This window comes from Sprattus sprattus (genome assembly GCF_963457725.1).
Source record: "Sprattus sprattus genome assembly, chromosome: 5".
NCBI lineage: Eukaryota > Metazoa > Chordata > Actinopteri > Clupeiformes > Clupeidae > Sprattus > Sprattus sprattus.
This window is the reverse complement of record NC_137924.1, coordinates 23,534,257-23,550,586: the sequence shown is the minus strand read 5'-3', so window position 1 is coordinate 23,550,586 and position 16,330 is coordinate 23,534,257. Positions and strand designations below refer to the sequence as shown.

The 16,330-nt window shown below is 41.1% G+C and overlaps 1 protein-coding gene across 1 annotated transcript in view; it reads right to left on the bottom strand.

The window, feature by feature from the left end:
- Nucleotides 1-4,807: 4,807 nt before the first annotated feature.
- Nucleotides 4,808-16,330, bottom strand: part of cntnap5a (contactin associated protein family member 5a) — a gene marked incomplete at its 3' end in the record, with an annotated part of 48,414 nt that continues 36,891 nt past the window's right edge. Inside the window, exons 15-23 of the mRNA XM_080839717.1 lie at nucleotides 15,744-15,914; nucleotides 15,123-15,341; nucleotides 14,191-14,430; nucleotides 11,844-12,062; nucleotides 9,938-10,071; nucleotides 7,148-7,232; nucleotides 5,988-6,188; nucleotides 5,391-5,465; nucleotides 4,808-5,013 (exon numbers count right to left, since the gene is read on the bottom strand). Coding sequence (XP_080695843.1) covers nucleotides 4,808-5,013; nucleotides 5,391-5,465; nucleotides 5,988-6,188; nucleotides 7,148-7,232; nucleotides 9,938-10,071; nucleotides 11,844-12,062; nucleotides 14,191-14,430; nucleotides 15,123-15,341; nucleotides 15,744-15,914 — 1,550 coding nt within the window. The remainder of the gene's footprint in view (nucleotides 5,014-5,390; nucleotides 5,466-5,987; nucleotides 6,189-7,147; nucleotides 7,233-9,937; nucleotides 10,072-11,843; nucleotides 12,063-14,190; nucleotides 14,431-15,122; nucleotides 15,342-15,743; nucleotides 15,915-16,330) is intronic.

The window sequence follows — 16,330 nt, the reverse complement described above, 5'->3', positions numbered from 1 at the left end:
AGGTCCTGCATATCCAAACGACCCACAGTGTTTCAGTCCATGTTTAAAGAAACAACCACACATCTAAAACATCTCTCGGGCTAATATCGGAGAAAGTTGCTGTCTAAATCAAAAGAGTAAAAATAGTACATCACATACAGGTGACAATACATACACATAATGTTTGTGTTGACATAAACATCTGCTTAAAAGTGCATTGCATTGTAAATATTTTGCACATAATAAACTCAACTTTTCTTTGGTCATATATCCAGTGTTAAAAAGTCCTGTAACCCTATTAAGTGCTTAAACTGCATATAACTATAATAATCCAATAATGAGCATGACAACATATAAATGTTTCAGTGTCAATGTAGGCTATTATTCTTGATGTGAGTCTCTCCTAGTGTTTGAAGTGCCAAATAAATTGTTACTTTAATTAAACTCACACTCCCAAGGTTTGAAGAATCTTGCATTTTCACTATCTGAACTGACCATAAGGAATGCAATTTTTAAGACAATTTTAAACTTTCATTATTTGAAAAACAGAAAAGAACGCACATTTCGAAGCTTTTCAGCTCAGCAGGTTAATTGCTGGATTAATGGAACTGTCTGGGCCAAACAGACAGATAATCACTCTTTTACACCTTTAGCTTGATTTAAAAGCATCTTACCACCCTTTAAAGTTCTGAAGGGTTTGTCCTTTGCATGTAACAACAAAATGGAAAAAGAGAAAGAAAGAAAACTCACATCAAACATTCTCACATCAAACTCCACCACAAACACAGAATCTGGGCTAGTTAATCAGCATGTGCACAGTTAATGATTTCAGTAGGCCTATATTTAGAAGCATTTATAACTAATTGTATGAACATTGCCTTAAATACGTATAACATATACAAAGTGCCTTCAACATTCAACAGAAATGTGGATTTCACCCATAAAATCCAACATTGTGAGAACTTCTATGTCAGTATAAACCAAAGCTAGATAATGCGTTGCAACATGATTAGCTGCTCATTATGTGTGTGTGTGTGTGTGTGTGTGTGTTTGTGTATGTACTTAAAAATTGCTGCTATGGAGATGATTACTGACTGCGACATAGCTTCATGAATTCAAAATGCCATTTTTACATTGGGTGACACACAAGCCAGTCTATACAGCCATTACCATGACAATAGTCTGCTACTTGTGTACAATGCTGACATTAGCGCAGAATGTTCTGGGCATATGTTTCTTCCTGAAAGGACAGAGGCAGACTCATTTGGCTGATGGAGGCAGAGAAAGCAGGTAATTTAGGGAACGGGCTCCCCTTACATGTAGCTAGAGGGCTTTGTGATTTAATGCCATATAATGGACTACAAATGTCTGTGTCAAATTTAAGTAGCTGACTTAAAGCAACCCGTTTCTGGAGAGAAATTGTGCCACTCATTAAGATAACCTCTTCAGCCTGCTGTTAAGGCCTGAGAAACAACAAAGGAAAACACTCTCAGATCCACTCCTGCAAGGTTGTCCTATCATGGGAACGTCAATACCCAGCCTTTACGGTGTTTTTCTAATTAAAGATATTACAAAAGCGTAGCATTAAAGAGATTATTTAAGATGTTTTGAGTTTTGTTTTGATTACAAACAGTGATGCCAACAGGTCCTTAGGCTGGCTCTCCCAAAGGCAATGGCCATTTATAATGTCTGGTGCCAGAGGCAGCATTAGGAAAATAACTCAGACATCACCATGAAGGCATTCTGTCAAAACCTGTGAAAGACTGAAAAACAAGTGATGCGGTTGAAAAAGGTTGTACATTTAACAGCTCATCAATCTGACAAGGGCATTTGACAGAGAGGACACATTCGTCAGCATTAATGTATGTATATATTATTATAATTAACTTATAAAAACAGGACATCATGATTGTCTGCACCAATTGTCTTAAACTTCTTATATAAATACTGCACTACTGTGAGCTATAGACGTAGATGAACAGAGAAAGACAAAAGGCTTCTCTATTGCTGGTGTGACTGTTAGTCGACAGTGCTTCAGCAGTTGGTGTCAACAGAAGAGAGGGCTGCGATGCTGAATGCTTTTCATGTGTCTGTACGCCGGCTAGGCAAACCTCCTTCACCATGACAGAGCAAGCCTGATGGAGGTACAAGTTTCAAGCCATCATCGTGTGAATGTACATGATTAGCCGTGTCTGAGCTGGAGTAGTCAATATGATGAAAAGCACATGACTGGTTCATGTGCCATGTTTATGTTAGACTGTGAGGGAGAGATCAAGGAAAGCACTGCAGTTGTTCCTGTATTTGCAGGACTTCCTGGACTACTTTTTAAAATAGTTCGGACTGGGTTGATGGGCAGTGGGCCTTATTAAGCACTGAAACAGCATGGAAAGGGACCAGACTTCCATGAGGAAATCTTGAAGAACTCTGGGCAATATACTTAATTTATCAAACAAACAAAACACTCAATATCTGTATAAAACACCCTACACTTTGTATGTATTGTATAAAATACTCTATCAGGTTGTCCAGCAAAAAATGTAATATGTCAATTTTAGTACCGGTAATAGTATTGTAAGTATTATAGTATATACAATAACAGCATGATATTACAATATATTTTATATATAACCTACCTTACAAGTTGAATGGAAAATGCCATTTTAGTATGAAATGTATGTGCAAGCTCTTTACCCATTTTTTTTTTTTTACAGACCATTTCCATATAGGAGTTTAAGTAGGGACTCTCTCTCTTTCTCTCAGTTATTCCCATGAAGGTACAGTATGCCGAAGATATATAAAAAAGGTGAGTTTATTAAACATACATATACCTGTACATAATATTTATACAAAACAGCCCCCCCCAAATAACCATAATATCAATAGAAGTAGAAAATAGTCTCAGATTAATATATTTAGTTAAAAGGACACTTCAATTTAAAGGAAAATGATCAATAATTTAGCCAGACTTCTTTGTATGGTTGTTTATGTATTGCATTTCCTTTGTTGGTCTAGTGTTGCTAATGTTTCATAATCAGTCTCTGATTGGTCTGACTGCTGCTCGTGTGGCAATAAAGACTGGCAAAGGAGAGAGGGTGGAGTCCAGCGGGTACTTCTCATTCTACTGGCATCTCAGGTCAGCTAAAGATCCGTTGAAAGGCCAACATTTGGGTTAATAAAAGCATGATCACCATAGCATAGAAATACACAAAAATAAAAAGCCAGGGAGAAACATAATCGGGAAATAATATAGGAATCCATTGTTGTCAATAACTACTTTACCAGTCCACATTATCTCAAATTCTAGACAGATATTTTAAGATAATAGTCACTGATTCATTGACTATATCTCCCTGAGTATTGACTGACCTAAAACCAGAATTTGTTACATATAGACATGGTTTCTTAAAGCAGCTTTGATTGTTTTCCCAAAGTAAATTGTCTTTCTATATGACATGTTTGCTACTACTTAAATCAGATGACTTTGAAACAACATAGTATAAATTAAAAAGCAATCAAAATAGCAATTAAACTGAAGAACCATCTGAGCCAAATGATGTTCAGCAGTCATTTCTTCAAGTCATGATTTTGCACAAGGAGAAGAATTCTGAAATGTAAGCCTTTTCAATTCCTCAATGAATGAAGCCATTATCGGATATTGACTTTCTTCACAATGGCGTTTTTGCCCATAAATATCTACCATTCAACTTATTTTAGCATAAAACAGTACCAAATGGAATCAATGTGAAGAGAATAATTTTAGACATCGGAAACTGACAGTGGTGGTTTCTCCACGCGCTACCTAACATTACATAGTCCACTTGAGCCCGGCAGCCTCACACTGAGGTGACAGAGGCAGACCATAATAATCTCCAGATCACCTAGGAGACAGAAGAGTTTCTGTCACAGTAGATTGTAAAATAAGATGTATTTTTCTCTCTCCCTCGATGTGACCTCCACAGTGGCACAGAGCTTCTCCATTATTTGACCACATTCAGTACCATCACGAAGAGGGGAGTTTTAGTATCTGAATACTAAGCTCCCATAGTGCAGAGCCCGTTCAAACTCGTGCCTGTGGAGGAGGTGGCAGAGGTGAAAGCCACAGCAGGGCTATCTCCCAGAAATAGCCTTCTGGTAGAAAAATGAATTAGCAGGGGAGTAAAACAAAACAAAACAAAACATGATATAAATATCCTCTCATGCACACCATGCAAGGCCTTATTTACCAGTATGACCACTCTGCCATGATGCCATAATTTGACAAGATTAGCTATATTTAAAGGTTTGGACACAATCAATTCCCCTCCAATTGCCATCAAGTACATCACTCTACTGTATAATATATTGTGACCCTCAGTGAATACTGCGTCACTCTTTCCACTTCCAAAATCTTAATTAGTTTTTTTCTGGCCTTTTTGAGCACACGTCTTTGTCCTACCCCCGCCCTTTCCTACTGACCTACAATGACAAAAAAGGAGGCCGGTTTCCATGGGGTGCTGGAGCTCCCTTCCTAATACTGCCTTAATTCATGACTCGACCAGGGTCCCCTCTCGTCAGTGAGAATCAATTTATCACGAGACGCTACGTCTACTTCCCCTCACTCCTAACACCTCTGTTCCATCCCTCACACTTATCGGGACAACACATCCGAGTCACTGTGCAACTAGTAGCTACTACCTACGCTGGAAGCTGTTTATCTCCCCCCTCCCCCCATTTTCAGAAGTCCAACATGGAACAGAAGGCTGTAGACCTCCATCCATGTAGACAGGCAGCTATTACAGGGACAGGGCGATCCATGGCTAGAAGCTTGTGGGACGGTGGAGGAGTCTTGTCAGATGTAGTATTCCCTCAGGCTGTCTCGCATGTGGAGGGTGGAGCTGTGCATGTGGAGCTCGGCGTGGTAGGCCGCTTCCAGCCTGCGTTGGGTCTCTTTCTCTTGGAGGCTGGCCGTGCGCTGGGCCTGCCGGTGCTGGTACAGGAAGCGGGTTATCGCTGCCAGCACGCACAGGCTGCAGAAGACCACCGCCGTCACCACGCCTGAGGGGACAAGGCCACAAACTATGAGCAGATGCAGTGAGAGCAGAGAGACTCTATGCTGACAGCAGAACAGCCTTACACAACCTGCACTTCTACTTGTAATCCATTCATCCATCCATCTATTCATTTATTCTCATAGACCTATTTTTCTTTTTCTTTTAAATGTATTCATATGCACACAGTGGAAATGTGAACGTGTAAAAGGCAAACAGCATGGAAACTGGTGACATAACTACCAAGTCGAACGATCAAATCAATGCATCCTCCTCTGAGTGGAGGAGAGGAATAAATGAGGAAATAAAAGCCAAGCGTGGCTCGTTTCACAGATCAGTGAGTGCAAGCGAGCAATGAGGTGATGCCAGGTAGTAAAAACCAACCTCCGATTACTGCTGAGTCATGTTGGGTCACGCCACCGTCCTGCTCATTAGCTCTGTCCGGCTCCTCGACATGGTCTGGCAGGGAGGGAGGGAGAGAAAGAGAGAAAGAAAGAAAGGAAGATAAGTTGTTATATCTTTGGGCTTTATGAGGTGAGAAGCCAGTCGATGTCTCTCTAACCCTGGGTGCTGGCGACACTTAGATGGCTGTGTTAGTGAAGCAGACTATAATGGCCGACAACATGCCTTGGTCTTCAATGTTGTATCCTGGGCAGATTTCTTTTTTTTTTTTTTTTTACTTTCCCTTGTGCTTCTTTTCTTTTCTTTTCTTTTCTTTTCTTTTCTTTTCTTTTTTCCCCTTTCAACCAAGGAACTAACCAACCAACTATTCTCAGCCAATCAGTCAATCAAATAATTAACCAATCAATCAATCAATTCTTCTTATGGCATGTCTCATTTAGAGAAATGATTTCATGACAAAATGATTGATGGTGTGCTTTAGAAACCCAGCAGAGCAGCTTTTCGCTGAGATTTTGGACTGTAATCGCCTACGGTTCCCACAGTGCAACAGCCTCAATGTGCCATGAGTGGGGAACTCACCTGAGAGCGAGTTGGATGTTGACACGGACAGCGCCCCGCAGTTGGACTCCACCAGGTTCCCCCGGACGGTCACCAGAGAGCTGCTGGGGTTCAGTAGCGCCACCTTCAGCGGAGCCACGTGGTTGTACTGCACCGACGAGAAGCAGCCTACGAAGCCTCTGGAGCCAGCCGCTCCCACCTTCTCGTCCAGGGCGTCGGTTCCTATGGCGGGGGATTGTTTTTGACATGTCAATCTAACTGCATGAATGCAGTGGTGGGTTCTCAGAGTATCGCAGACAGAGATTCTTAAACAGCTGACAACATCTAACAACATGTTTAAAAAAAAGGATATGTCCTATGGCAAATATTCCAGAGTGCTAACTACCAAAATTGAAGACTTTTGTTGTCCTGCTAACATGCAGCTTGTTTGATTTACTGAAATAAACTGTGGCGCAAATGCTGTTTGAACAGTCTGAATGCTGCCACCTGAACCCTATGTACCGGAAATACGTTGACAGACTCTGGTCTACTAGCTTTACTATGACCGTCAAGTATTAAAAACTGGACTCATCTGTGAAGAGCATCGACTTTATTAGACACAGTTAAGAATGCTGTGTCTAATGTACTTAATTACTATTTAGAAATGAGTGAAACACTTAAACATATAGCAGTAGTCTGGTGGTTCTTTCTCTAACACGCAATACAACAAGAGACAGAGGGGAAAAAAATATTATGATTAGCATATGATTCCAACTTCAGCTGAAGTGAGCCTCGCAAACAAGCTCTATTGCATCAGATGTCTTGTTTGTCACATCAATAATTCCTCAGTCCCTAAATTAGATTCAGCCACAGCGAGTTGCTAAATTAAAGATAAAAGTCTCTATGGCAACAACACAAGAGCATACTCAAAATGGATTGCCACCCCCCCCACACACACACACTCTAATCAAAGTGAAGTGGGGGGGAGACGTCACTCTCTGTGAAGCCACTCGACAGCAGGAGACACTGATAGACAAGACAAGTGGCCTTGGTATTGGTGGTGAGAGAAGAGATGGTAACCTTTAAGAGAATGCGTGAGGCAGACCTATTCCCCACGGTGGTCGGTGAAATCATCCCTTTGCTCTGCTTCTAAAGTGGAGCCACGATACCAAATAGGGTCATTATTATGTGATGAGACTCACCAGTGACTTTGCCTAACGTCAGGGATCTCACAGAGTTCAGCTGCATGTCAGACGACAGGGTATATTTTTTACTCTCCTGGTCCACCTGGCAAGAGGACAAAAAAAAACATCATTGATTAAACCATTGATATTTATTTCTTGTCTGTATGATTCACTAAAAAACGTATCCTTATTGTAGTTTCAAATGGCTTTCTATGCTACTACCTAAACAGAAGGGATGAAACAAAGGCTTTTAAGCATGGACTCACTAGAAAGAAATAATCTGGGCTTTTCTCCCCTATTCATATTCATTTCTGTGAGTGCTGCACACAAAAGTAAGGGAACTAAAATGATGGCTGATTTCATATTCCGCTCAGTGTTCCAAAGTTTGCCAATTAGTGAGAGCTGATTTTGCGGGGAAATTTCACAGCCTCATAAAAGTGGACATAATCTGCAGTAGTGAATTCATGGTGCATTCTTGGAAAACAACAGAAGCAGTGTACTTATACCATGGACATAATACCCTTAATACAGATTCTAATATTAATACTTAATGTGCTGCGGTAGTTCAAATGGAAAACAGTTTCTATGATATAAAAAATTCACTCAAGTAGAACTTCCCAAACCTAGCCATAAAAAAACAGATATTCTGCATTAAAAAATCTTTATTTGAAATAACTATGCCAGGGTTTATTCCTTCCTTCTCTTTGAAATACTTTTGCACAGAAATGTTGGTGAATAGACCACTCAAGGAGTCTTCATGAATAAGTGGAATAACCGCCTGTGCTTTTCTTCAGCTAGCACCATCCGTGTGGTGTGCTACTACACGCTTAAATGACAAGATCTCAGATCATAAACTTGTCTCCTTATTCTCTCTGAGCTTGTTTGGCAGAGAGATGCTGGAACATTCCCCTGTGCCGCCCAGCTTTGCTAAGTGCCCGAAATATGATTAATCATCGGTCCTTATTAATCATTGCCTATGAATTCACTGACTATATGATTAGTAGTTGTCTTGGCAAATTAGATGCTACTTTAACACTGATTGGCACTGCAGTTCATGACATAATCAAGCTTGAATTTCGTGTAGTGCCCTCACACATGCGCATTATCTTCTTGCAGGAAGGGGAGAAATTGGGGTTTGTAATGTGTGTGTGTGTGTGGGGCAGGTGTCTCTGTGGTGCACATGCATCAGCAACAGGGTCTTTTTACACACACAAATCACACAAATTCTTACTTTAAAGTATATATTTTAAAATGTTCTAGATACAATTTTCTTAAAAAGTAGCCCCTATTATTGATATAATAGGATATTGAGGGGGCGACAGTGGTACAGGAGGTAGACAAGTCGTTTAGTAATCAGAAGGTTGCTAGTTTGATTCCCTGTCGAAGCGTCCTTGAACAAGACACTAAACCCCTAATTGCTCCTGATGTGCAGTGTGCCATCAGTGTTAATGTAAAAAATGTGTATACATACATGTAAGTCGCTTTGGATAAAAGCATCTGCTTAATGACTAAATGTTAATGATATAACTTCACAGACTGTACATGAAATATAACAAGGTCTGTGCTGGTAACCCTCTGCTCTGAATGGGGCAGTGTGCAAAACTGCAGCTGTAAGTGCACTCTCCCGTGTATCAGTATCAAGTAAACTGTAGTGGTGGTGTTAGGCTACCAATACAATAATATTATTATGAAATAAATAATATGAAATGGATCAGTACAATAATTACATTGAAAGTTAATTAATTTACATTAATGAATTAACATACACACAGACATTACTTAATAACTATAGCTAGGAAATTATTGGACCAATGTAATTTGTATCGCTCTTATGTTGAGCTCAACCCACGTTAGCTTGACATTTAACTTAACTTAGCTTAATGTCATTAGCATGCAAACATTTGAGGCAACCTATCGCTAACCAGCTTGCATTTACGTTTAACTGCATTTATTAAAATCGACACGAATACTATGTTCTTTAAGTAGAGTATCAGAACCATTAACATCCAGTCATGAAACAAAATTAAGTCTCCGTGTCAGTGTCTGACCTATTTCTCTCCCTACCTTGCCACCCATATATCTCTATGCAATCTGCACCATTTGAATGACAAAAGAGAGGATTGATCTGCAAGAACCGACAGTACAAAGGGAAACCCTGTGAAATCTCGGTTGTTTGCAAGTGGCAACATTTTATATATCCTACTCGACAGACACATAACAGTCACTGCAAATAAGGTTATACGTATATCCTACTTAACAGATATCAGTCACTGCAAATAAGGTTATACGTATGTCCTACTTAACAGATATCAGTCACTGCAAATAATCTTATGTATCCTACTCTATAGAAACTTTACAGTTACTGCAAATAATCTTAGGTTATTAGGCCTAATGGAAAGAGTGAAAAATGTGTTTTAGTCATTTCAAATTACAAATTTTTGTATTGTTATGCGAGGGAAGTGTAAAAATCTACACTGTTGAAGATGAATCTGGTGAGGTTGAGCGGTTGAAATTGAAGAGCATATGTGCCATCCCAATTTAACCCCTGCTTGCAAGCTTGTTAGGTTAGTAACAAGCACCTGTGAGGAACAAGCTTTTATAATTCTATGTTGTTATTCATTTGAGACGGTTTTCTAAATGTAATTTCCTGTTTTGTGCATATAACACACAGACAAGGAGAGACCGATCACCCTTTTCTTTTTAGTATGAAATGATGCACAGTACCTTGGATGACCACTGTGTGTGGGGTGCCCGAGGACACACATCCATCCATGCCCCCCCCCCCCCCCCCCCCCCCCAACCACTGACCTGCACATACACATCCTTTGCCTCTCTGTGGATTCGGACCCGGTGGAGCCGCCCGTCCGCCAAGTTAGAGGGGTAGGGGGTGAGCACGTCAGGTTTCCCCTCCTCGTGGAGCTGGTACCAAATCTGTAAACTCCCTGAGGGAACCAATGGTATGGATTAAAAATATACTGTGACCAGGGTGCTGGAAATACTGTAGGTCATGGAGGGATAAGGGTCTGTAAAGGATGGAAGCGTCAGCACAGTGGGTGAGGACACGAGAGTGGCAAAAACAGTGTGCACAGAGAGTGAGACATGGACTCAGACAACTGTAGGCATCGGGTGATGCATCGGCCGAAAGGGAACCAAGGGAACATGTTCCAATTTGAAATCATAAATCGCCTGAAAGCCTGCAAGAAGTTATGCCTGTGTGTCACAATTACACACGGTGCTCACACACAAATCCGGTGATTGTCCCACCTCAGTATAGTGTGTAAGTCCATTACACATATTGCAGCTGTTTTATGAAATAAAAGTTAAAATTCAATGCAAGTTGTTCTATTAAAGAACAACAGTAACATTTTGCCCTAAATATGTCGGGGTGCATATTAGATGTTAACACTGCATAGTAAAGAGTCTGCTTCATTTACAAAGTGTTACCTGTCAGTGGCTTGAGGCTAATGGAGGATGTGTAGATATAACCTCCTCAACCACAACCTCCTCAAGTCCAGCATATCCCAAAGTGATTCATAAACTTGTATCCTGTGGTAAGCCTCAAGATCTTTGCTCTCACCCTGATCATCCCTCTCCCACACACTTACACAGATCAGAAAGATTTGCATTGTCATGTGGCATTAGGTCAATTTGTGAATAAATAACTAAATAAGAACATGAAAAAAAGAGTAATGTCATCCCTGAGAGAACCCTGTTCTGTGTTTGAGGGACCTTGTGACTGTGCGTGTGTGCTGAGGCTTATGGCGGATAACGTGTTCCCTGGCAGATCCTCTCAGTATTGACAGAGCCACACCAATGGGTTTGACACTAAGAGACACAGACTTAGAGACGGAATGAGTGTCGTTCGTCTGGTGCGTAGGACTTTTTTTTTTATTCATGGCAGAGGGATTGTGGGCTCACAAGTGTAAGTGGAAAGGGATTATGAGTGTACGCTTTTAAGTTATATATGGCACAACCCCCCTCATGTCCCTTGACTGTCTGTGAGAGACCATATTTTATAGATATAACATACCACGGGTTGTATATATAACAACCGACATGTTTGTGATGTGTGAGATACAGTATAAACTGTTTATCCATAACTTTAAAACAAACAGTGTGTAGTTAAATTACCTATTATCATGTTTGTGAAACAAAGTTATAGGTCACAATCAAAAATGAAGCTCTCCTATGCTCACTACCTGTATCTGTCATGTTTTTATCATTCTTCTACTGTTTTGTTGACATTGTTTCTAAAAATGAAGGTGTAAACACTATGCTTATTATCCCTACAGTGGCGGTAGTGTTGGTGTTGTTTGATAGAATTAATTAAGAAACACTGTTCATGACTTAAGAATGTATTAATCAAGTACCTTGTATTAATGATTACCTTGTATGAATCATGTGCTTATGTAAGCAGGAACATGGCTTTTCTGTGTGTGTGTAACTTAGATTATTAGGTGCTGACACCACTTAGTCTGCATATGTGTTAGAGCTATATGCGAGAAGGAACCTTTTGTCCATGTTTGGGTTAGCTCAGAGGTGATAAGAAGGGTCAAACAGTGCTTGTTAAGTATATTAACCCTGTGCGATGTTAGTGAAATTGTTTCACTTTCATCCCTGTGCTGTGAGTGAGCCCGATTGCAATTGCAATAAATATACTGACCTACAACTCCGGAGTCCTGAGATAACTTAATGGTATTGGTGTGCCTCTTACCATTGCGAGCCAGTATGATGGCCACATACTGCTGGCTGAAGGTGCTGATGGTGAGCAGCATGGCAGGACTCTGTGTGGTGACCAAACTGAAGGCCACGCTCTCCCTGGACTCTGTGGAGGAGGACGAGGAGGCCTGCGAGCTGCTGTCGCGCATCACCAGGAAAGAGTCGCGAAACGCGTAGGTGACCGAGGAGCCTCTCTCGAACGAAACGGACACCTCTGCAACACAAGTATCAGAGTTTAGCCTTCAGGACACACATTAATGGCATGAATGTATTCAGTTCCAACTCATTTTCATCTGAAGCTTTGGTCCCACATTATACTGAATGTCCTCATAACAGTGAAGTAGAAGTATACAATAAGACAATGTAATTTTCATGTGAATACATATTATTACACATTATCAGGCCTTAATTGGCTTGACTATTGAAGCTTACATCTGCAAAACACTTGAAGTATATTTTGCTTATTAGTATCTGTGGACACCTAAAAGTGCAGTATGGAGGATTAAGGGTAAACTATTAGCAGAAATGTAATAAATTCATAATAGTATTCATAATTAAGTTTTCATTTGTGTATAACCACATGTAACTATGAATCGCTGCGTTTTAATTGAGCCCTGAGCCCTTTGTGTCTACATATAGGGAGTTCTTCCACCAAGTCTGCCATGTTTCTACAGTGGGCTACAAACCAAAACAGTGGCACTAGAGAGGTTCACATTTTGCATGGCGCCTGATGGCCACCATAGCTTCTCCTACATGCCTGGAAAGGGAGATGTATTCAGTTGGTCACAATCTGCAGCCTCAGCACCAGATGCCACTAAATCCTACATACTGTACCTTTAATATAAAGTGGAGCCAAAGCTTTTAAATGCACTGGAGTGTTTTATGTCCAGGACTTTTCCCAGTGGCTTGCATGACTTTCACTGAGTCTGCAGTGCAAAGATGCCTTGAGGGGGAGGGATTGACATGTACTGTACGTGCATACAGTCAAAAACAAGCCCCTTTTGTAGTCACACACTTACATGTGTGAAGAGCTTTTTCGTTACATCACCACAGCATTTGTCAAAACAGTAACACATTGGGACTTGAAAATAGCATCCTTTTGTCTGTTGGCATGGCAGCGTGTGCCAAGGAGTGATTGGCAGTAGCTGAGTGGAAAACAGAGCTCTGGGAGCAACGCAGCTCTTGCCCTCTTGCCTTGTCCTCCCACACTTTGATCACCTCCTCAGATGGAGTTCAATTTGCACTTTGAATGCCAGCAATCATCTTGCTTTCACACTTTTCCAACGAAAACCAAAGCTGTGAGTGAGCTCCCACAAAAAAAAAGAATGAAATAAAAATCCACACGTGTTTGTGGTCCCTCATACAAAGTCTACCTCTCTTTTCTTTTGATTTATTCTCTTTCCATTTTTTTGAAGGGAGGAGAAGCAAGAGATGCATTATATAATTACTCAACTTTCCAACCCACACGAGGTAGTGTTAAATGTTTGCGTCGATAAGTTTCAGAATAAGCCATGACTTTCAGAGAGGTGGACAACGAGTGAGAGCCCTACGCCCACATGCGTGCACACGGTAAAGAGCAGAATATATAAAAATAAATAAGTCATCGACGCAGATGAAACAAGGTCAGGTAAGTAAATACTGTATTTTTTTCCCCCTTCCAAAGAAAATGAAAGGCTTCGTGAAGATATGCATGAGGAAAAGAGAACCTTTGTGAGAAACAGCTAAATGAAAATATGCAGAGGGAAAAAAAAGAAAAAGAAGTCTGCTGAAGATACACAGCTCAGAGACATCTCAGAGGCTTTTGCAAGCGGCACACTGGGAACATCAAAAGCTATTCACACAGCCCTATGAATTCTATGAGTCAAGCAGTAGCGGCATTTACTCAAGAGTCTCTGGGAGGCTGACATGATATAGGAAATTGTATGCAGCAAAAACACAATTAATTTCCACCTCAAAATGGGAATCAATCTGTTATGTTACAGGCGGGTTTCATCATTTCTGAACATGTGGTGTAATGTGTCTATTGGGAAGCCAGGACTAGAAGGGAGACTAGTCTTATTCATTTTATTGTGGATTTGTTCTCTTACAGTAAGGATTAAGAACTTTGATCTATTGGTGTAAATGCATTGGTTAAAATAATGACATAAATACTTTATTGTATTAATCCACTAGACTTAATAGCATCAGGCACACATTGGCCTTCAGCTCTGGGCTTAGCCTACTAAATTCAAGGCAGAATTAACTCTGTTTACACAAGGGACTAAAGCTACATCTATTTTTTGTCCGTGGAACAGTAAGATTGGCATGTCTTCCTAAGACTACAATGCCACAAAAATGCTTACCGTCCTTGCAGGAGGGGCCGGTGTAGGCAGAGTGGGTGCAGTCGCACACGTAGCCGCTGCTCTGCTCGATGCAGCGGCCGCGGTTGTGGCAGAGGCTGGCTGAGTTGCTGCAGTGCCCGGGGCAGCCGGAGCTCACGCCCGGGGTCAACTTGGCCCTCTCGTCCAGGTCCAGGTGGGCGCCATTCACTCGCAGAGCCCTCACGCAACCCAGGAAGCCCTGCTGTCTGGATGGCGACCCCCCTTAAAGACAGAGGTACATGTATGTAAGTATATTAAAGTATTATGTTATTTCTTTCTTCATTTTTTTCTTCCTTAATTTAATGGTTGTTTGGTTGGTTAATTGGTTTGTATTCATGTAGAAATGCATATATGTATGTACAGTATGTGTTTGTGTGTGTGTGTGTGTGTGTGTGTGTGTGTGTGTGTGTGTGTGTGTGTGTGTGTGTGTGTGTGTGTGTGTGTGTGTGTCCGTGTGTATGTGAGTGGGTGTGTGTTGATATGGATGATTACTTATTTTTTAAAGAAATGTTTTGTAAGATACTTTGAACAAAAGCATCTGTGAAAAACCTTAACTCTACCTATATGACTATGTGTGTATGTGTGCATGTATGCAGCTACTGTAGGTATGTTTGAACATCTTTACGTATCTATTTGTGTTTGTCCGTAGCGTTGCCACGTGTGCATCGATAACTGGCAATGACTGATGAGATATCACGTTTGTGTTAACTTGGCTCTTGGCAAGGTAGGGAAGGGCAAACGAGCCATTTAAAAACTTGCCAAGACTCAAACTGAAAAGAGCTCTCTCCCTCCGCTCCATTGCCTAAACATTTCTAGTGGTTGCTAAATCATCTTCTGTCACCGAAGGGCGGCGGAAAAGAAACGCGAGTCCTCCTAGAATGATGATGGATGGAAGAGGGCGAGCCGTGCCCTACCCACAAACAGCTGGCTGTTGAGCTTGAGGTGGAGGTGTCCGTCGGCAGGCGTTTCCAGGAAGCGCAGGGGCAGCTGGTCCACCTGCAGAGAAGCCTCCTTCACGCTGCGCTCCGCCTGGACCCAGTGCCACTGCCGGTCGTTCAAGGACACCGGAGACTTTACGGCCAGGATCACCGGCCCGTCGCCCACGTCAAAGGAGAAGGTCACTGTGGAGGGAGCTGTAGGTGCACACAGTACAGTGACAATCACACAGACAACACCAGACCATTTCTATTTTGGACCCATTGTACACATTCAAAATCCATACATACAATAGCCTTTATACAAGGACATATTGGTATATGTTAAAAACCGTAACTAAGATAATCCTTCCCTAGCCCCATGTGCATTTTGTAACGACATGATCAAGGAGTACATCACGCTTGCATCAGTTCACTGAGAACAAAGTATATAGTACCTGAGGATAGTACCAGGAGGGGCTGGCATTTGAATGAGTAATTTCAGGAAAGGGTTAAATCACACATGAACAAGGACTTCAAACTCAACGTCATTGCTTACACTGACCCAAAAACAAACAAAGAATCAAACAAACAACAAGGAAGGGAACAAACGAAACTCACAGCTGAGCTCAACCCGTATGTAGTCCTTGAGTCCCAGGTTTTCCAGGAAGACCCCCGAGGGAGCCCCAGTCTTGAAGTAGAAGGAGATGTCAACGCTCAGTGTGGACTGCAGGGTGGGGAAGTGCAGGTAAGAGGACTCCTGGTAGAAGGACGCCGCATTCCACAGCGATCCTACATAAGAAAAGAGGAGAATACTTTAAGATTTTCATTCTGACTATGGTATAGCTAATGAATTTCCATTTCTCTGTAATATATTGTCTATTGTATACGTCTTATATTTGTGTCATTTACACAATAACCATTGCTTTCCACAGAGGACATGGCACATGATAATCCATATGGGCTTCTATAGAAAAGAACTGCAGATATTTCACTGACCAACAACTGTTCTCATTGTGTTGTGAGTAGTTTTACTGAGAAATACAGATGATGGTGTAATACCATTCTATGAAGTGTTTATGCTATATACAGTTTATACTATATAAACAGAAGTAACTATATAGAATGCAGGTATTCAGTACTTGATCATGAGAACAGAGGACAACATGTTTTGTTCTCATTTTTGAACTATAATTCATTTAAAAAAA